Raw genomic sequence first — 21,872 nt, 5'->3', positions numbered from 1 at the left:
AGCACTATCAAAACTGACATCACTTCCTGATAATAGTGGATAAGGTTAGGGGTGGGCATGGTTCGGTTTTGGAAGAAAACCGAACCGAACCAAACAGTTTTCAAAATTCATAGTAACCAAGCCGAACCAAACTGTTTGTCTTTTGAACTGAAATGAACCGAACTGTTAAAGTGGTTCGGTTTTATGGTTTTAAACCAAACTATAACTAATTTTTCACTAAAAATAACTGAACCATTAAACCGAACCAATCTGATAACCATGAACCGAACCGAACTGTTTCAGTTCAGTTTTAAAACCGTTAGTTATGGTTCAGTTTTTTTTTTTTGGTTCGGTTTAGTTTGGCAGTTCGGTTTGATTTTTGGGATTTTTTGCCCACCCCTAGATAAGGTGAAGATAATGAGATTACTTGCAAAGCAAGTTAGTTAGTGATTAGTTCATAACTAACTTTCTAGTAGTGACCAAGTTTGGGAATTAGTTAGGATATGTTAGTTGATCTATAGTGATGTACATTTCCTATAATCATGTTCTGTATAATAAATTTGAGCTTGCATGCGCCTATTCTGCGCCCATTTTCTGTCCGCGCCTATTGTGATCCTATTTTCATGGCTTCTCTTTTCTAGCTTTCACACTCCCAAGCACAGTTGTGTCAGTGAAACATTAAGTGATTCCAAATTGGATTTTGTGAATGTGATAAGACAATGGATTCAAGTCATGATAAACAGTTTCAATCTGATTCCAACTATAAAAGCTGTGCAAGTGCAAATATTTGCAGATCAAGGAAACTGTGAAGACTTCCAAGCTAAATTATCTGCACTTCACTATAAATTACCACTAGATATATACATAGGGATGGCTTAACATTTTTAAGACCAAAATGAATCCTGGGAAAAGAATAGTTTGGGGATATCCTATCATCAAAATACAAACAATTTAGCGATGTCAATTTGCCACCGTGAGTGGAGATAACCGTGGGAACAGAAGGAAAAAAAATTCAGTGGAGATGGGGACAGAGATCATCATCCTTTTATAAATATACAAATGTGTTACAAATAAGATCTCTTGTCATCCTTTTAACATCATTTTTAAATACAGAATAATTTAAGACAATAAAAAAATATCAAGTAGATTGAAGACCATTTTAAAAATAATATATAATTTACAATTCTTAATAAAAATAATATATAATTCACAATTCTTAATATTTATGAGTCCACCCCGTGGCGATGAGGACATGGGAGAATCTCTCCTATGGTGGAGAATGGAAACCAGGGATGGGGACGGAGGACATTTTGAGGGCCGGGGAAGCTGATATCCCCCTACACAGAACACAACAATCAAATCTTCAAGCAACTTCTGATTTAAATTTTAAGGCTGAAATTTGAGCAAAGAAAGATTTTACTAGATCATCATAGTTGATTGGATCATCACAGTTGATTGCAGTGTTCGTCTCATAAGCTGGTATTATTAAGCTCTTCATCCTCGTCCATAAGCAAGTCACCGCCATCATCATCATCATCAAATGATTCTTGATCTTTAAGAAAGTATCCATCCTTCAAGTGCTTATAATCCTTCCCTCTCCAAACTACAATTTGTTCTTTATCAAAAGTCACCAGGATACAAGGAACTAGATCCTGCATCAACATATGAGAGTTAAAAGGCAGCAACTTATAATTAACGTGCCAAGCCTAATGAAAACCAGAAATCATGCAATCTGTCCAAAAAGTTTGAAAGGTAGAACAGAATGTCACTGTTCTTGTATTGCCATAACCACTATTATCATTTATTTACTTCCCATTATTAAAAGGGTAAATCAAACTTTACTCCCTTGGTTTGACTCACTCATCATGTGTCATAAAACCTGACACATTATCTTCACGTGGCTTGTTTTGTTATTCCATAGCCAGCATGTGCTATTTTTGACCAATTTTTCAATGGAATATATATGTAAAAACAGCTAAAATATTTTATAAAAATCTGACATTCAATAACTTCTTTTTAATTGCTTGTGTAATAAACAATAAATATAGTTACTCCAGAGAAGATTTTAAGATATGAATTTCAAATAAAAAGTGAAACATATAAGTTTCACTTCTGCTATTTTTATAATTCAACAAATAACCATAAGAATAAATTAGGAAGCAGCCACCATAGGGGGAAAAGGTTACACCAAGGCCAAGCTTCATTTTAATCACATTGTAGTTGACAACATCAGTTAGTGGTCACTAGTAGAAATGGGAGCAAAATGACTAACAATGATCCTTTGTTACATGGCAGAAGTTTTTCTCAATAAACTACAATGACAATTGTTCACACAAGTAACTAAAAAGAACTGGTGGACCATGCTAACTTATTTTATATAGTGACTGTTGTTTTGTTCAAAGAAGAAACAGAAAGTGAATTGAGTGTTACTTTTTTAAATATTTGGCAATTTTAATGTGTATATTCTGTTAAAAAAGATGGATGAAAATAATCAAAATATCACAAGTTGGCTATATATAAACAAGCAAACATCAGGAGGGTATGTGTCAAATTTTACAAGCCATAAAGACTGTTATTGTTGAGTCAACCAAGAATAGTAAGTTGTAAATTGCCCTTATTATGATAACCAGATGAGATAGTGGTGTGAAGACTTTCCATTCAGCTCTCAAAAATTAGAAGGAAAGAGTAACAATGCTGCAGGGTGCTGATGGTGGTCTGGCTATCAACATCAACATAAAGATGATAACCATATTTTGCAGAAATAGAATATATAGTACATTGATAAATGTCAAGGACAGAAAAAGAAAAACAAGTTACATCAATTATCAACCAAACGAAGCATCACATTCACGTTGCACACAATTCCAGACAAAAGAAATATTCTCGTCAACTGAAGATATATCACTCATATCACAAATAAAGTTCTAAGGCAGTTTCTTTTTATTTTTTTTTTTCTTTTTTTCTTTCTGGTATTTAGTCTATTATATTGTGTAGGGTCTGTAATCACATTTCGTCCTCAATAATTCGGTCTTACAATAACCCAGCTAGTTTAGGTAGTTTTTTAAAATAAATTCTAAAAAGTTTATATGTTGCAAAGCTAGTTATTATAATAGCTTGATTCAAAAAGCAAAATAGATTTGTCTTTAGTGTTTACCCTGAGTTTGCAGCCAATTTTCTTGTAATCACTCCTTTCGAGACCCTGGCAGTCTATCCGAACAAGTTCACAAAACAGGAAAGCATCTCTGACCATGGTTACCAAATGAGCATAATATCCATTTTTTGCTGCAATTCAATTATTAGTCAATAACATTTAAGAAATGTAAACCGGCAACTGAAATTAGGGAGTATAATAACAGCATACCAAGTTTTGTTAAAACAGGAACAGCCAATCCTCTCTTCCTCATTGCTTTCGTTTCCTCAATACTTAAGCCATCGATTGTTGTTTTGATCAGTCTCGGATATACAGGTTCATGAGGTTTCCACAACATGATAGGAATTACAGGCCTCTTTCTTGGATTATAATTCCTACCTCTGTATAATATAAGTGTACCCCCATGTCTGAAAATGATCTTTCCAAATGTTTTGTCCTGCAACAAGAACACGAAAATTACTTATGCTAGTGTTATTGGATAAGTTTAGACAAAAGAATGACGCAATTGAAAAAGGGGTTCAACCAACAAAGCATATCTTTCAACTGATCATAATCTAAACATTCACATTAGAATGTGAGGCAGTCGGTAGTTCGATGCAAGAGAATCGAAAGAGTATAAATAGTTGGTATGTATGAACCTCAAGCTGAGTGCAAACATTTTTCATATCAACAGTTGGAACACCCATGCATTTGATTCTAACAGCTTCAGTATACTTCCAATGGTTATGAATTTCAATCAACATGTTGTGAGTTAAACCATCCCTCCCTGCAACCGTACCAAATCAAAGTCAATCATGAACACAGAGTCACTAATCTCACATGTACTTAACACATAGACACACATAAATATGCATTAGGGATCCCCACGTACTTTAGAAGTACATTATATTTCATCAATCAACAAGTTGACTTACACGATAATACGATATCATCACAATGATCGTGAACACCGAATTCAAATAAATTGGACATTTCTATTTCTGTTTAAAAAGGCCATTAAAAGTTAAAAATTGAAGTTGTCATATTTATAAAGCATCAAATAATTTTAAAAACTTCTTAAAAAATTAGCAGAGTTATATTTTTTTAATCAATTAGCAGAGTTATCTACACAACAACAATTTATAATTTAACAGTTGAAATGATCAAATTAACTGATTACAATCAACACTTTAACATAAAGGTCCACAACCACGATCTTGGTCACAACATCCATGTTTTTTATATCTCCACGATCACAATTGAGACCACATCAGCTACAATTTAACCACGTTTCTCTCCAGTATCAAGAATCACAATGCAGCAACAATTTGAAACATTGATTACAAATATAGTTTTGCTTTTTTGGTCAAGTAGCCTAGTGGCTAGACTCACACGTTTAAGTGTGGAGAAGTAGGGAATCCAGGGTTCAAACTCCAGCCCTCCAATAATATCCGGTGTGGCTAGCAACTGAGCTACACTTATAGGACAGCAAATAGTTATCAAACGGAACAAGCCAGAACTAATGAAATCAACTTATGACATGTCTATAAGCTCTTTTGAACTTATTTCCATAAACAATCCAGCATAGTTTAGGAAATCAACTTGTAAATACGAAAACATATCAAATTTATTTTATCTTAACATATAAATAAGCAATTATATCACAAGTGCTTAACTAAGTTGTTTAGGTAAAATTTAAGAAAAGTAACAAAGTTGTTAAATTTTGATACCCATATTAACTTGGCGCTTAGTTTTGCCTCTTTCACATTGCAAAACAATGGCTTTCCTTTCAGCATTGGTAAGGGGATCCCCTTGAACATACTCTCTCTTCTTCTTCCTCTCCTCTTCCAACTTCGGGTCTTCATCTCCATCCAAAGACTTCACATTTGGGTCCACCGCCGGCGCACAAACCCCAGTCCATTTCCGATCAATCCGGTCCGGTCCAAATGGAGAGTATTTAGGCTCTCTAAGTCCGATTGGTCGCACCGTTTGGCTGCTCTCCGTGTAGCTGAACCGGAAATCGAAGGGTAAACTGGAACGAATCGGTTTTTTTCCGGTTCGGTCGAGGGATGACGGGGGTTGGTAAATGGGTTTGGGTTTTTTTCTGGAGGGTTTAGTTGGTGGTTCGTTGGGGTTTTGAGGAGAGGGGGAGAGAGAAGGTGGTGGTACGAAAGTGTAACGACTGTGGAGTTTGGATGCGGCAGTGGCGGAGGAGAGGTGGCGCGTGAGGAAGAGTACGGTGGGTGAATTTTGGCGGGTGATTTGTTTGAAGACGGACATTAGGGTTTAAGGGGGTAACTCAATCATCAATTAAAAATGAAACGGATAACTCAAAAGGATGCAAATCAACAGCTCTTTTTACCCTGAAAATATGGCGGCAAAAGAGACAATATCGGTGCTGCACCAGATACCGGCGATGAGAGGGACAACGGCGGCCGGCGGAGAGTTAGAGAAGGACGAGAATGGGTCGAGAAAAGGGCTTTTGAACTATTCTGATTGTTTTTATGATTTTTTTAAAGAATTAAAAATAAGGGACACGTGGCATGATCTAAAACGTTTGATTGATCTGATGGGTCTGGTTGGGCCAAAGACTGAGTTAAAATGGAGTTTTTACGGTACATTAGAAAATTTGAATGTATACATTACATAGTACACTTGATCTTTAAATTAAAAATTAAACAAAATATGCAAAACGTTAGTTTTTTTTTTCATCTTATAATTAAAACAAATAGCACTTGATATTTTTTTTTTTTTCTTTTTTCTTTTTTTTTGAAAATAATAAATAGCACTTGATTTTATAAACACCATAGTATTCCTTAACATTGATAAATAAATTAATGATTAATATCACATATAAATGTATGTATTATGACAAATCATGTACTATAATTTAAAATATTAACTTTTGATTATTTTTATTAATGATTGAGTCATTGTAATTCTAATGAAAAATGCCCTCAACTATGAATTATACTATATACTATATATAGCCAAACAAGCATGATGATGATTGAGTAAGAAAATAGTATGTTGTAGTTTGGTATAGGAGTAACTAACATTGTACCCATGTATAAATCCCACTTTATGTATTATCTTTAATTATTCCCTCATATTACTAATTAGAAGATTGCATTCTATTTCAAGTAAAATATCACAATTTCAATCCCTTAATGAGTGTTTCATTTGGGTTATACTTGAAGCTAAACCCATGATTAAGCCTAAGTAATCAGTATATTGTACGGCTAAAACGCTTGCATTGGAATTCAAGGAATAGGGTATTCATAATTCCAAGACCTCTTTGTTTTAAAGCAATATCTCTACTATACTTGAAAATGATGTGTGTATTAGAAATTGTAACAATGAAACTTCTATAATTAATTCTACTACTATTATCAACATTTCTTGCCATTGAAATTGTGTTACAAAAAACAACTACCTAGTGAAGCAAATCTTAATGTATATAAGAGGATAACAACAAACACAAACACAAACACAAAGAAAAATGAAAATGTTAATGTTAATGTAAGTTTCACTTGAAGAAGCAATCCTAGGCTCTATGTGACATTGACTTATGCTATATATAGATAGACTCAGAAATTCTTAATCTTTCTTACAAGCTTTCCTCTACCAAAGCTTTAATTATTTATTTGTATGTTAGAAGCAAAGAACAAGTTGCTAGTAGTAGCCTTTCATATACTAACTTTTAAATGTATATAAACTTGTTCTTAGTGTCTTTTTTTGGCATGTTAAAATCCAAGAATTAATGTCACTACTAAAAATGGTTTTACAAAAACTCACCAAATCCTTTCCTTTTCTTTGGCTTCAATTACTTCTCATCTTGATAAACATTGCTTCTTCAGTTAATGGAGTTGAGCAAAAGGCATTGATTTTTTTCTTCCCTTTTCATTCTTCATTACCTAAGATATACATTTTTTTTTATTTAAATTTTCATATGAACTTCACCATATCATTTGACTTGTCTACAGAATTTTTACATTGTTTTCTTGGGAGATCATTCTGTAAGCAAAGATATTACACTTGAGACTCATTTAAATGTTCTATCTTCTGTGAAGGGGAGGTAACATGATTAACCCTCACTCAAACATTTCTTGATTATTTTTCTTCTTTGAGCAAAGAAAGCATAAAATAAGAATAAATTTGAACTAAATTTGCTATTCATAAAGCGTTAGCGGCGCAGCTTGTTGTCTGTTTGTCTTTTATTCATATGTAATTATCTATATATATTAATAAATATGTTGACCTTACCTTAAAAAATAAAAATAAATTTGAACTATGTATATAGCTCAATGTTTTGAAAAATCATACCAAACCGGCCGGTTGAACCACGAATCAACATGTTGGTTGGTTTGATTCTAGTTACATTGCAGTCTAGTTGATCTGGATTGAACCGGTTGAATTGCAGTTACATTGCGTTGGTTCAACTCGGTTCTCATTTTTTACATCTTACAATTTTTATTTATTTTTAATTAAATTTTAATATTTTTTATTTATTTATTATCGGGTTCAACCATAGTTGAACCAATTAAACCATGACCTGGAAGTCTCACCGATTCGATCTTTGGTCTGGTTTCTTAAACATTAATAATGATACAGCTCTCACTCAATGAAATTCTCCTTTGCTTATAAATGAAAATAGTCCTATCAAACCAAGTTTATTTCTTATTCAAGCCATTTGTATTTATGCTTGTGTTTTTACTTAGCTATGATGAAGCCAAAGAGTCCATTGTATATAGCTACACCAAGAGCTTCAATGCATTTGCTGCAAAACTGTCAGAAGATGAAGCCAATAAGTTATCTGGTGTGAATCATTTTTCTCAAGCATCATATATGCATATATATATGTTTAAGCAATATATATTGTTTTTTCAAATTATTTTTTGTGTGTGTAGCCATGGATGAAGTGCTTTTGGTGTTTAAAAATCGGTATCGTAAGTTACACACAACAAGATCATGGAACTTCATTGGTTTACCTCTAACTGCTAAGAGAAGATTGAAATTAGAACGTGACATAGTTGTTGGTCTTTTGGACACAGGTTTATCTTAGATTCATTTCCTTCTTTGTATATTCTAGTACTCAAGTATGATAATAATGTGATAATGTAATTTCACAAATTGTATGTAGGGATCACGCCGGAGTCGAAAAGCTTCAAGGATGATGGGCTAGGTCCTCCACCAGCAAGATGGAAAGGAACTTGTGGTCACTATGCTAATTTCTCAGGCTGCAACAAGTAAACTATCTTTGTTTACATTTTGTCACTACATTCTTGGTGAATTGATTAGAAACCACATAAAGAATGTTAACATGTTTACAAAAGGATTAAATATTGATTGATATTTATTTTGAACTCAAATATAAGGTGAATTCTTTAGTACACATCTTATTTAGATATGTAAATGTACGCCGCTGAGGTGGAAAATTCTGATAGGTTCACAAATAGTGTTTATTAATTTTTAGAACTATCAAAATTATCTAACTCATCGGTGTATCGGTACATATCCAAATAAGATGTGTACCAGAGTGTTCACATTGATTGATCAAATGTATTGATTAAAGGGTGATTTTGAACTCAAATGTATTGATTAATATTGATTGATAGATAGCATTTATTTTAACATAAACTATAGAATTCCTAATGTATGGATTAATCTCTAACTTATGTATTCCTTCTGTATGAAAACTCTTAATGGAAAACTTGAAGCAAGATCATAGGAGCCAAATATTTCAAGGCTGATGGAAACCCTGATCCATCCGACATATTATCGCCGATAGACGTTGACGGTCATGGAACTCATACAGCATCAACAGCTGCAGGAGATTTAGTTCCAAATGCAAGTCTATTTGGATTGGCCAACGGAACTTCACGTGGGGCCGTGCCATCGGCTAGGTTGGCAATTTACAAAGTCTGCTGGTCATCAACTGGATGTGCAGACATGGACATACTTGCTGCATTTGAAGCTGCTATACATGATGGTGTGGATGTCATATCAATTTCCATAGGTGGAGGAAATCCTGATTATGCTCATGACTCTATATCAATTGGTGCATTTCATGCTATGAGGAAAGGTATAATCACTGTTGCATCAGCTGGAAATGATGGTCCAAGTATGGGAAGTGTTTCAAATACTGCACCATGGATTGTGACAGTAGCTGCTAGTGGCATTGACAGAGCTTTCAAGAGCACTGTACAATTAGGAAGTGGAAAAAATGTTTCTGTAAGTTAAGTTCTTGGATTAAATATGTTTAGTTTCTGTGAAATTTATATATTTTTTCATTTTAGTCTCCGTGCACACATTTGAGTCCTACAAATTAAAAAATTGCATGCTTTTAGTATTTATGTAGGGTCTAAAAACATGTCAGTTTTTAATTTGTAGAAACTGAATAAAAATTAAGTATATGGTCTAAAAACAAAATTTGAGATTCATAGAATTGAGAGTCGGGCTTAACTCAACCCTACAAAACTGACTTGTAAGGTGATGATTGGCCTCAATTATAAACATATACTCAAGCCATCTTGTAACTGGTATGGGAGTCTTAACACACCCCCTCGCGTCCAACATTATTGGGTTTGGTGCACGGATATAAATGGTGGGTGGCCCGATCAGAAACCTGATAGCAGGCGGCTCAGTGGTTCATGGAGGAGGCTCTGATACCATCTTATAATTGAGAGTTGGGCCTAACTCAACCATACACAACAGGTTTTTAAGGCGAGGATTGCCCTCACTTATCAACATATAATCAGGCCAAATCGCCACCAATAGGACTCTTAACAGAGATAATTAGTCATATGGTTATTAGATTGTTAAGATTTTTCCATGATGAATTTAACATATTTGTACAATGAACTATGTTGGTATGCAGGGTATAGGAATTAGCTGTTTCAATCCAAAACAGAAACAGTACCCTATTATTAATGCGATTGATGCCGCAAAAGACTCGAAAAGCAAGGAAGATGCTAAGTAATTTTCCTTTTGTTTTCCAATAAAAGAGTGTGTTGATAGCATAATTGTTGTTAAAAAATAACAAAAACAATTTAATGCATTGACAGATTCTGCAACTCAGGGTCTTTACAGGCAAATAAAGTGAAGGGAAAGGTTGTTTACTGCTTAGGATCATGGGGCACTGAAGCTACTGTTAAAGAAATTGGAGGCATTGGTACTGTAATAGAATATGACAATTATCCTGATGTTGCTCAAATTTTCATTGCTCCTGCTACTGTTGTCAATCATAGCATAGGTGAAACTGTTACAAACTATATCAAATCTACAAGGTATATAAACAAGCTTTTGATTGTTCTTTTAATGACTACTGAGATTAATAATAGTTAAGGACTTTTCGATTGATTAATTTGAGTTTATCTACTGACATAAGTACATGCGAGACTATTTGAGAGAGCTTATGGAAACAACATATAAAATGTCCATAAGCTGGTTTTAGCTTATTTCAAGAAATACTCATAATAGCTTATGAAAACAACTTGTAGCTTATATGTAAGCAATGATATGACAAACACTTATGCTATAAGCGCTTATTTAAACTGTTTATCCAAACAGTGTCTCACTAATATTTGTTGCAAAATAAATCTTTTGACGTGATAATCTCATACCATAATTTGTTTTTACATGAATTTGTTGTTCAACTAAGATCACCATCAGCAGTGATATACAAGAGCCATGAGGAAAAAGTTCCAGCTCCATTCGCTGCTACATTCTCATCTAGAGGACCAAATCCAGGATCCAAAAATGTCCTCAAGGTTAGTACTTCGGACTAAATTATAAGCAAAAAATTGCCTAAATTTATTAATTTCGGATATAAGCAAATGTCAACTAATCTATCCATATTTAATGATATTATTCCAAAAATATCCTTATACTAAGATTTATAATTGATGTTATTTATTGGACTGAAGGTTTTTTATAATCTGTATGATGCAGCCTGACATTGCAGCTCCTGGCATTGATATCTTGGCATCTTATACTCTTAGGAAATCACTCACCGGTTTGGATGGAGATACGCAATTTTCAGAATTTTCTCTAATATCTGGAACTTCCATGGCATGTCCTCATGTTGCTGGCGTAGCAGCGTATGTTAAATCATTCCATCCCAATTGGACTCCTGCTGCAATCAGATCTGCAATTATCACCACTGGTGAGATTAAAATGTTTGTTTCATAATTATTTGCTCTTTTGGAGTAACTTATAGAATATAGGGAAAAAAATTTTCGAACAAGTCCTTAATTTTTTCTGTCAAGTTAAGTCATTTTTCCATGTCAAGTTAGTTTTTTATGTTTAAGAAATCAACAATGCTGGTCCAATCCAAACTGTAAATTTCATTTATGTATGTTACCAAAAGTCTTAGCATCTGTTTGGTATTGGTATTACGTTTCTCAAAAGCACGGTGGTTTTTCAAGTTGAAGCAGAAGCTTGCTTTTGTTGCTTCAAAAATTCACAGTGAAAAGGCCAGTTGGACGCGAGTTTGTAGTAGGAAACACAGAACCAAACATGCTATATTTCACCATTCAAAAAGGAAAAAGATATCTTCAATTCATCAACATAACGTCTAAATTAAATCGTCATGACTATTACAATATCCAATCCATCAAAATTAACAATAATATTAACCAGATATTTTTTAGTTTTAATATTAGATTGTGACCTCGTTATTGTCAATGAGGTCACGGTGCTACGTGATGAAACATTCTTTATATTATATGATTTATATCATTCAAAGATGATTATGTACGCAAGTTTGTAACATAACTGGACTAAGATTGAAAGTTGGCGCGATGGTATAATCATTTTTAAAGATAGAATGGCTAATTTGACACGGAATAAAAAATTGGATCTGTTAGTTGAATTGTTCGCATAAAATTCTCATAAATGACTAACTAGTTTACAATTTTTGTGAAGCCAAACCAATGAGCAGAAGAATTAACAATGAAGCAGAATTTGCCTATGGTTCTGGTCAACTAAACCCAACAAAAGCTCTAAATCCTGGTTTAGTCTATGACATGGATGAATTTGGTTATATCCAATTCCTATGCCATGAAGGTTACAAAGGTTCAAGTTTATCAGCACTAGTTGGTTCACCTATAAATTGCTCCTCATTACTTCCTGGATTTGGCCATGATGCTATAAACTATCCAACCATACAACTTAGCTTGGAAAGCAAGAAAGACATAAAAATTGGAGTTTTTAGAAGAACAGTCACCAATGTAGGTCCTGTTCCAGTTATCTATAATGCTACTATTAGATCACCAAAAGGAGTTGAAATTATAGTGAAGCCAAGTTTACTTTGTTTTGATAGAAAAATGCAGAAGAGAAGCTTTGAAGTAGTTGTGAAAGTTAAATCTATTGCTAGTATGGAGATTCTATCAGGTTCACTTATATGGAGAAGTCCACGTTACATTGTTAGGAGTCCTATAGTTATTTACAAGCCATAAAGTTGCATAAATTTGTAGTATAACCTTGTTTTGCAAAATGTTAACGTTTTGTTTATAGAATGATTAGGGATATCTCATCTCATGATCAATGAGATGGCTGTATCTAATGCAATTATCAAATAAAAATGTTGTTACAATTTTACTGAGGTTACAACTTGGTAATTTTTTTGTGAAAACTAAAGATCAAACACCGTTGTGCTCGAGCATAGGTGCAGAGAAGACAATGATAGGTGCAGAACTTAGGAATGAGGCACAGAACTTAGGCGCAGAAAGGGAAAAATTTCATTACTCGCAAAACTGGTTCTTACACTTGATTGATCTCATATATATATATACAGACTGAGGATCAATATCAACTAACTGAGAGATAGTTACAAAATGAAACAAATCCTAACAAACTTAGAGAACGGTTATGGTAGTTGAGTGACTTGTGAAGCAAGTAATAGCTCATTTCTTATCTTCAGCTTTCACAATTTTTATGAAATGAAGAGCATGATTTTTTCTTTTCATTTTTGATATCTATAAATGTGTTTATTTTTGTTTTTTGTTCCTACCACGTGACAACCATCCATCAGATGCTAAATATGACACATTTTCTCTTTCTTAGTTCAAATTTGGGAGCTTTTATGGTGCAGTCCCTATTTGGACAGTCCCTATTTGGACTGTTTTGGTGCAGTCCATTTTTTTGACCAATAGAATTCAATTTAATTCCCACATCGGCGCAAGTCCATGGTGAGTCTTTTTTTAATAAACTTTTGTTTATTACATATGAATCCTCCATCAAGTGAAAAATACAAACCAAAAACAATTTTTATTTGAATTTAAAATCATTTACAAACATAAAAGATACAAATCCTATTTGAACAAATTAAAAATAAAAATGAAATTGAAGACCCCAAATCCCCACTTGTTCTTTGTCGTGTTCTTCGTCCTCCATGTTCTTCGTCCTCTATGTTCTTATTCTTCTTCTTCTTAATCTTCGTCATCCATCGTCTTATTCTGCCCTCTCTCAGAAACAAATGTTGAGAAGCTCGAATTACCTGGTTTGCAACATCTATGTTATCCTTGTATCTCCCTCATTCCAAATTTTGTTTATTGTAATGAGATCTCTTCTACAGCATGCTTCACAAACTGTGTCAATGAAACTGTTTCTTATGATGGTTCACTCTCGTCAAAATATGACCAACAAAATAAGTGATGGAACCTGCCAAACAACACTAGTTGTGAACCAAATGAATTTCTATGCATAATTTAGTCTTAAAAAAACGATGATTTTGACGTTGTTTGTTGATTTAATTTTAGTTGTAATTTTGTTTTAATTGATTTACAATCACAATTAAAAATAATTTAAATATGTAGCTCAAATGGTAGCTACCAGGGATGTTATTGGAGTGGTCGGGGTTCGAACCCCGGATTCCACATTTCTGCACATTTAAATGTGTGAGAGTCTAGCCACTAGGCTACTTAAAAAAAAAACAATTTAAATATTGGGGTAATTTTGTAACTTTTAATATGTTTGGGACTTAGTTGAAATATTAATAGATGTAAAGATACATGCTACCATATATGTTGTTTGTACTATATAATTCAAAGTTAGTCAACAATGCATTCTCATTGGCCAAATTAGGAATGTACCAAAACGGACCAACTAAGAAATGCACCCTAGAAATTTACAATGTTAGTGTGCTACATAAATTTTTGTTTGTCGCATCATAAAAAATTGATGGAAAAATTACATCAAAGAATAAAAGAGTAGATTAATATTAATTACAGGAACATAAATTTTTGTTTGTATTATTACTATATTACGTACTATGCTGAAATTTACAAAGAAAGCAAATATTCAATTGCTTACACACCTTTGTTTAAGACAAATCACAAATGCACCACCAACTTTTAACATCAATAATTTTTATATAACTTGATATATATAAAATAATTACACATGAAAAGATATTCTCATGTTGGTTCTTTGCTCCATGAATCATACATGGAAAGATTTAGATTTGATGAAAAGGTGCAGACCGAAACCAAGAAATCATATGTGACCTAGTTGGAGTGTGATGATACATTGATGTTCACGGATCTTACTGGTGAAAATATCTTGTTCCAACCCTTCACATGATAAGTTTGATTATATTTAAATTTTCTCGTATCCCATGTTTGTTAATAAAAGTAAATGATACGAGATGCCCCTGTTTTTTTTTTTTTTCTTTAAGAAAAAGACTTGTAGCATTTCATTATTAACAATGTTACCAATACATATGGGTACATCAATAAAGAGGTGGAGACTAGCTAGAGATGCGGTCACCCTTGCTAAAACATGAGCAACCTTATTTGTTTGTCTCCTAATAAACTCGATACGAGAGTTTCTAAAATAAGTGTTATAGACACGTACGCAATCCTTAATGATATCTTCGAATAAGTGTTATAGACAGGTACGCAGTCCTAAAATAAGTGTTATAATCACTTTTGGTCGGTGTGGGTGTTTTGGTGTAATTTTTGTAACACATTCAGAACTATATGGTGATAGACTGATAGTGATAATCTTTCACATATTTGGAGATTTAAAATAATTATTTACCGATCTAGGCAATTACAATAAGGAGTGCCTTAAATTTGACTCAAAGTACCAAAGTTTGAGATCTCACAAGTCACACTGTAATGATCATAGTATGTGCACAAATGTGGTCTCAAATTCTCAATGAGTGTAGAAAATTGTTGGCATATCCATACCTTATCAACCACTTGAATCATTCAATGTCTCAATTCGGTGGTTCCTTAACAACAACGCTTCTTTCAAAAGAAACTCCTAAAACATTAGTCTTCTTTAAAAAAAGTGAACACTAAGAACTCCAAATCTAGAGTTCGGCCACGAGGCAAGTAAAGTCTGATAAAAAAATTATTTTTATTAAAAATTAAACTTGGATTCTTCCAAGTAATTCGTCTTAAGAAATGTTCATTAAACACTTGAGCTCAATATCTTAGTTTACTCTATTTCTTTGGTTCTTTTTATAAGAAATAATTCAGTTTTTAGGTTCCATTGAATAACCGACGTATCAGATGCAACAATTATTTAATTCATCTAAAAAATGAATTATTTCTTATAAAAAGATTAGAGATAGTATTATATAATCTAAAGTGAATTATTTCTTATTAAATGACCAGAGGTAGTATTATAATGTGAACACTAGCAAATTAGCAATGACATTGGCAACAATATTAATAAACACTACTAGTAGTATCTAGGTGTGACAGAAATGTGAACATTTTAATGAGAAAAAAATCAAAAATTTCAATTCTGTATTTTCCAATCCACAACACAAGTCCTATGGAAATGGATTCAGAGCAGTCAGCCATGGTGCAGTCAGGCTGCAGTCAGCTCCTCTGAATCGATTGATGAAAATCGAACGGCTCAGATCTTAGTGCGGTTTTAATTTTATAAAATATAAATATTTTAACTTTAACTCTGAACCGTCCGATTACAAATCAGACGGCTGTGATCTACTGACTGCATGCAGTCACAGTCATTGACCGCTCCCGATCCATATCCCAAGTCCTATAAGCTCTTTGGCCCTACATCCCTTAGTTTGGACCAAACTCCCACGTGATTCAACTAACTTTGAATAAATTGGCAAAGCTTGTCATATGAAACTTAATTGATCCGTTACCATCCCATACTGTTACAATGAATGTCCATAGAAATATTCCTGTTTATATACATTAGTCTATGACATATTAGGGTGTGTTTGGATTCGAATAATCTATTAACAATTATCTTATGGTATTTGTACAAAAATAGTTTGCAACATGTTCATAAGTTAGTTTTCAACTTATTTTAATAAGCTCTGTAGAATGATTTTAAAAAATCGTTTGCTATAAACTTGCTCCTTCGGCTAGACTCAACCACCGTTGATGGTGTAATTAGTATATGATCAAATGCTTAGACTAAGTCAAAGATATAGTCATTAATGACAAAAATGCCACTTTACTAGCCATAACCTCATGGAGCATTAAGGGACCCAACCAATTAATCCAAAACAAAAAATGCTGACCACATAAATTAAATCTTACAAGTAGGATGGAACAACATCTAGTTGTCAAGATGATTAATTAAACACTAAATAGCAAACATTCTTATAATTAATCTTTTAGGTGTGTACTCTAGTCAAAATCAAAACAATATGAGGTTCAGGACCACAGTTCGATCCATCGCAATTGCGGTCGGAGGAGACTGAAACCACTTGATGCCAGAACTGACCCGCGAACCAAACTGGTGATGAAAGTCAAAAAGAAAAATCAAAACAATCTTATAATTACAACAATGTCATGAATATAACTTAAAAAGTGTTCTCAAGAAGGAAGCGTGCTATAAAAGTAAAACTTGAAACAAGTGATTACTATAATTATTGAGTACAGACTGGAGAAAAGGGTATTGCAATGTTTCTATATATTTGATGATAGCCAATGCCATTATGCCACATAGTTAGACTTTCTATTTATATACATTTAAAGATCTTTGAGTTTCTGAGAAATGCAGTCTTGAAGTAGAAGAAAAGTAAAGAGAAGGTAACTAACAACTGTTTTTTTTTTTTTTTAATAATGAGCATTTATAAAAAGTTTTTTTTTTTGAAGCATTTATAAAAAGTTTAAACCTTCACTTTTTGTGCTTATTTAAGATTTGATGTTATGTGTTTATTTTCATTATTTCTTATCCTCAAATCATTTTTTCCTTGTCTTGTGCTAAGTCCAGCATAGGTACTAACTACTACTTCAATCTTTCTATAGTATATCTCTTTGCCTTGCATAGTTTGTTTAATATGCATAGTTATATATGTAAGAAGAAAAATTAACTTCTTAAATATTTGTATTCCTAGAGTACATAATATTCTAAGATTACCTATTGACTCATATCAGCTAAAAGTTCACTATTTAGCGACCGGTTTAGCGACTTATTTTCCAAACCAGTCGCTAAATCGGTCTATAAATTTACTTCTAATTAAATGAGTTTACGACTGATTTGAAAAATGTAGTTAAAGCACTATGTACTAGTGCTAGCGATTGATGTGACATTAATTTTTGGTCTCTAAATCGATCACTATATCACAAATTTTTTGTAGTGAGAGTTGTTTCTACAAAGTATAAGCAAAAAATGTTAAAAGAAAAGTAGTTTGTAGAAGTTTTTTGATATCTAATATATTAGTATTTTTTTCCTATTTTATTTTGTTGCATTAGAAGATTAATCCTTGAGCATATATTTAGATCCTAATACATGTCATGAATTGTTCTTCTCTTCATTTTTTTTGCAGGCATCATGATGTTTAGTTTTCTATTTCTAGCTCTTTTGGCGACAAATTCAATGGCTATCACGGTGCAGCAAACATATATAGTACACATGGATAAAACCAAAATTGAAGCCTCAGTTCATTCTCAAGACAGCACAAAACCATGGTCTGAATCAATCATTGATTTCATTTCTCAAGCTTCAATGGAAGAAGAACAAGAAGAAGAGATTTTATCACCTCAGCTTTTATATGCCTATGAAACAAACATGTTTGGTTTTGCAGCCACACTTTCTGAGAAACAACTTAAACACTTAAGCCAAGTTGATGGTTTCCTTTCAGCCATACCTGATGAACTTTTAACCCTCCACACAACATACACACCACATTTTCTTGGCCTAACAAATGGAAAAGGACTCTTGAGTGCTCCAAATTTGGCCTCTGATGTTATCATTGGTGTCCTTGATTCCGGAATATGGCCGGAACACATCAGTTTCAAAGACTCTAGCTTTTCTCCAATACCTCCTAAATGGAAAGGTATTTGTGAAAATGGCACCAAATTCTCATCCTCGAACTGTAACAAGAAACTCATCGGTGCAAGATACTATTTCAGAGGGTACGAAAAATTCATCGGAAAAATCAACGAAACAACTGATTATCGTTCCGCTAGAGACTCTCAAGGTCATGGAACACACACTGCCTCGACTGCAGCCGGTAATGTGGTTCAAAAAGCAAGCATTTTTGGACTTGCTAAAGGTTCAGCAAGTGGAATGAGGTATACTTCAAGAATTGCGGCGTATAAAGTGTGTTGGCTTTCTGGCTGTGCAAATTCGGACGTATTAGCAGCAATGGACCAAGCAGTTTCTGATGGTGTTGATGTACTTTCACTCTCTTTAGGAAGTATTCCAAAACCATTTTATAATGATAGTATTGCTATAGCTTCATTTGGAGCAACAAAAAACGGCGTTTTTGTTTCTTGCTCCGCAGGCAACTCTGGCCCTTTTGCATCAACAGTTGGAAACGGCTCGCCATGGATCATGACAGTTGCTGCTAGCTACATTGACAGAACTTTTCCAACAAAAGTCAAACTCGGAAACTCAAAAACTTTTGAAGGCACATCTTTGTACCAAGGAAAAAATCAAACAAACCAACAATTTCAACTTGTGTATGGAAAAACAGCAGGTAAAAAGCGAGAAGCAGTGTTTTGCACAAAAAACTCACTTGATAAAAAACTTGTTTTCCGAAAAATAGTTGTTTGTGAAAGAGGAATCAACAGCAGAACAGAAAAAGGAGAAGAAGTTAAAAAATCAGGTGGATATGGAATGATACTACTTAACTCGGAAAATCAAGGTGAAGAGCTTCTTTCTGATGCTCATGTTTTACCAGCTACTTCATTAGGTGCTTCAGCAGGTAAAATCATCAGAAGCTACATTAACACTGTTAAAAAACCAACAGCTTCAATTTCATTTCTAGGAACAAGATACGGTAATGTTGCGCCAATTATGGCAGCATTTTCATCTAGAGGACCAAATATAATAGGACAAGATGTTATCAAACCAGATATAACAGCACCTGGTGTTAACATCTTAGCTGCATGGCCATCAAACACTAGTCCAACTATGATCAAAAGTGACAAAAGAAGAGTCCTCTTTAACATTGTTTCAGGTACATCAATGTCTTGTCCTCATGTTAGCGGCATAGCCGCGTTGATTAAATCTGTTCATAAAGATTGGTCACCTGCAATGATCAAATCATCTCTTATGACAACAGCTTACACATTGAACAATAAAAACCTTCCGATTTCAGATCTTGCTTCGAATAACTCGGCTTCAGCTAACCCTTTTGCATTTGGTTCAGGACATGTTAATCCAGAAAGTGCTTCTGATCCTGGATTAGTCTATGATATTAACACTAATGACTATTTGAATTACTTTTGCAGCCTTAACTTTACTTCATCAGAGATTACTATATTGACAAAAACCAACTTCAAATGTTCAAAGAAACCACTTTTTCAAGTTGGTGACTTGAATTATCCTTCATTTGCTGTTTTGTTTAGTAGAACAGTACATAATGTGACATACAAAAGAGTTGTTACAAATGTTGGGAAATCAAAAAGTGCTTATTATGATGTTAAAGTTGAACAACCTAATGGAGTTATTGTTAGTGTTGAACCAAGGAAATTGAAGTTTGAAAAATTGGGTCAGAAATTAAGCTATAAAGTTACATTTTTAGCAGTTGGAAAAACAAGAGTTATTGGTACTTCATCATTTGGATCACTCATTTGGGTATCTGGAAAATATAAGGTTAGAAGTCCTATTGCAGTGACATGGCAATAGTGAAAAATCTTCCTATTCAGAGAAGAAGGAAATAACTTTATTTATTTGATCTTACATTATTGTTGAAATTTATGTGCAAAAACTTCAAGTCAGTAGTATCATAAGGTTAATTTATAATTTCTTCTTTCTAATTGTTTTCATTGTTGTTTGGAATGATTCATTTGTACACCCTATATTTATCATTTTATAAATTTTATTTTTATTCAGACTATAACATATAAATTTTGTTATCATCTATTAACCTTTTGTATATTTAATATTCCAAAATTTTAATACGAAAAAAACAATTCCAAATTTTTTAAAACCAATGAAAAACTTACGCAAACATATAGTTACGGGTGTTCGCAGTTAGGTTTGGATCGGTTTTGAAGCAAAAATTCGTCCGATCCAAAATTAAATTTATTCGTGGTTCAGTTCAATTTTGGAAGATAAATTTAAAAAATCTGATCTGATCCGATTCAATTTTATGCGGTTTAATTTGAATCGATTTTTGGATATCCAAATTAGTAAATATTTTTATTAAATATTAATATTATAAAAATACTATAAAATAATAGTTTGACTTTTTTAACGAAATAAATAATATATTTGAAGTAAAATATAGCATATAATATATTAAAAATGAAAAATTTTATATGGATCATTTCTTCAAGTGGTCCATTGTGGACCGGTATTTAAAAAATATTCAAAATATTATCGATAATATACATTGATGTTTGAAAGTATTATTTAATGGTTATTTTCATTTTCATGGTTGAAATAATGACATAATTGACACCAGTTTGATTTTTTGTTGTTGAGCAGCAAAATTTTATTAACAAACACTCATCAGTTATGAGAGCCAAACAAATTACAAACAAAGTACAAGAGATAAATACAAGGGGTAAGAGCAAAAGCTAAAACTAAGCTAAACACACATATCAGCAACAACATAAAAACGTGAAGCATCAGCACCAGAAAACAAACAACCCTGCGCATACACTCGATCGGACTCCACTTTCATTCGTATAGAAAACACGGCGCCATCCTTCCAATAAACCATTGCCACAACACAACCTTTATTTGCTCCACAATCTCATCTACCGTGACTGTAGCATTGTTAAACACGGAATCGTATCGTCTCTTCCACACCACCCACACAAAAGCATTCCAAATCAAACACATCCCTGCCTTTTCCTTCTTGTTTGTGACACAAGTAGCCCACATAGCAAAGGAGGTGGTGAGATTTGGGGGAATAATTAGAGTAACACCCAACCACCACCTAGTAATGTCATACCAAACCTTCGACACACAATCACAATGAAGAAAGAGATGAACCGCTGTTTCAATCTTTCGTTCACACAACACACACGTTTGTTGATCTACACGCAGCATCTTGCGTTTGAATAAATTCTCCTTGGTCTGCACACGGTTTAGTAACAATCGCCACACAAAAGCAGGCCACCTTAGAAGGTGGTGCACACTTCCAGAGCCTTTTAAACACAAAGTCCACAGGTTCTAGAATCCTCGGATTATTCGCCATATTTTCCAATTGTAGATATGCTGATTTAACAGTAAATCCCTGCATTCCATCTCCAAGCCACAACCACTTATCATGATTATCCAAGGGAAAAAACGGGGCGATAATCTCAGCAAACTCACGGTATTGATCCTCCTCCCACTGGAATCGTTCCCTTTGCCACAT

At 33.4% G+C, this 21,872-nt stretch overlaps 4 protein-coding genes across 4 annotated transcripts; 2 read left to right on the top strand and 2 right to left on the bottom strand.

Annotated features, from left to right (window-relative positions):
* Window positions 1-995: 995 nt before the first annotated feature.
* On the bottom strand, window positions 996-5,562 carry LOC123892737 (CRS2-associated factor 1, mitochondrial-like). Its single transcript, XM_045942594.1, has 5 exons — window positions 4,840-5,562; window positions 3,769-3,896; window positions 3,341-3,566; window positions 3,134-3,261; window positions 996-1,631 (listed from the first exon to the last, which is right to left on the bottom strand). The coding sequence occupies exons 1-5, from the start codon at window positions 5,387-5,389 to the stop codon at window positions 1,449-1,451; spliced, it is 1,215 nt and encodes a 404-aa protein (XP_045798550.1). The 5' UTR covers window positions 5,390-5,562; the 3' UTR covers window positions 996-1,448.
* A 1,168-nt stretch (window positions 5,563-6,730) lies between these two features.
* Window positions 6,731-12,721, top strand: LOC123893000 (subtilisin-like protease SBT4.14). The gene is made up of 11 exons (XM_045942913.1): window positions 6,731-6,989; window positions 7,096-7,187; window positions 7,831-7,928; window positions 8,020-8,163; window positions 8,253-8,358; window positions 8,830-9,343; window positions 9,990-10,087; window positions 10,177-10,398; window positions 10,773-10,881; window positions 11,063-11,276; window positions 12,038-12,721. The coding sequence occupies exons 1-11, from the start codon at window positions 6,873-6,875 to the stop codon at window positions 12,568-12,570; spliced, it is 2,247 nt and encodes a 748-aa protein (XP_045798869.1). The 5' UTR covers window positions 6,731-6,872; the 3' UTR covers window positions 12,571-12,721.
* A 5,126-nt stretch (window positions 12,722-17,847) lies between these two features.
* On the top strand, window positions 17,848-20,319 carry LOC123893102 (subtilisin-like protease SBT1.1). Its single transcript, XM_045943023.1, is given in 2 exon segments — window positions 17,848-17,868; window positions 17,870-20,319. Coding segments are annotated over 2 exon segments (2,340 nt in total). The 3' UTR covers window positions 20,189-20,319.
* An 868-nt stretch (window positions 20,320-21,187) lies between these two features.
* LOC123891918 lies at window positions 21,188-21,872 on the bottom strand. Its single transcript, XM_045941785.1, has 2 exons — window positions 21,538-21,872; window positions 21,188-21,449 (listed from the first exon to the last, which is right to left on the bottom strand). The coding sequence occupies exons 1-2, from the start codon at window positions 21,870-21,872 to the stop codon at window positions 21,188-21,190; spliced, it is 597 nt and encodes a 198-aa protein (XP_045797741.1).

This window comes from Trifolium pratense, linkage group LG6 (genome assembly GCF_020283565.1).
Source record: "Trifolium pratense cultivar HEN17-A07 linkage group LG6, ARS_RC_1.1, whole genome shotgun sequence".
NCBI classification, from domain to species: Eukaryota; Viridiplantae; Streptophyta; class Magnoliopsida; order Fabales; family Fabaceae; genus Trifolium; species Trifolium pratense.
Note: the sequence above shows the minus strand (reverse complement) of the source record. Positions and strands in the feature narration are given on the sequence as shown.

What these genes read in the sequence shown, in the direction of transcription:
- LOC123892737 (XM_045942594.1), bottom strand. Translation starts at nt 5,389, where the DNA reads ATGTCCGTCTTCAAACAAATCACCCGCCAAAATTCACCCACCGTACTC. An exon ending in TCCTGTTTTAACAAAACTTG is followed by an intron (nt 3,262 to 3,340) that starts GTATGCTGTTAT and finishes ATTGAATTGCAG; the next exon opens with CAAAAAATGGATATTATGCT. An exon ending in AAATTGGCTGCAAACTCAGG is followed by an intron (nt 1,632 to 3,133) that starts GTAAACACTAAA and finishes ATGTTGATGCAG; the next exon opens with GATCTAGTTCCTTGTATCCT.
- LOC123893000 (XM_045942913.1), top strand. Translation starts at nt 6,873, where the DNA reads ATGTCACTACTAAAAATGGTTTTACAAAAACTCACCAAATCCTTTCCT. An exon ending in CTATCTTCTGTGAAGGGGAG is followed by an intron (nt 7,188 to 7,830) that starts GTAACATGATTA and finishes GTTTTTACTTAG; the next exon opens with CTATGATGAAGCCAAAGAGT. An exon ending in GATCCAAAAATGTCCTCAAG is followed by an intron (nt 10,882 to 11,062) that starts GTTAGTACTTCG and finishes TGTATGATGCAG; the next exon opens with CCTGACATTGCAGCTCCTGG.
- LOC123891918 (XM_045941785.1), bottom strand. Translation starts at nt 21,872, where the DNA reads ATGTGGCAAAGGGAACGATTCCAGTGGGAGGAGGATCAATACCGTGAG. An exon ending in GCGTGTAGATCAACAAACGT is followed by an intron (nt 21,450 to 21,537) that starts GTGTGTTGTGTG and finishes TGACATTACTAG; the next exon opens with GTGGTGGTTGGGTGTTACTC.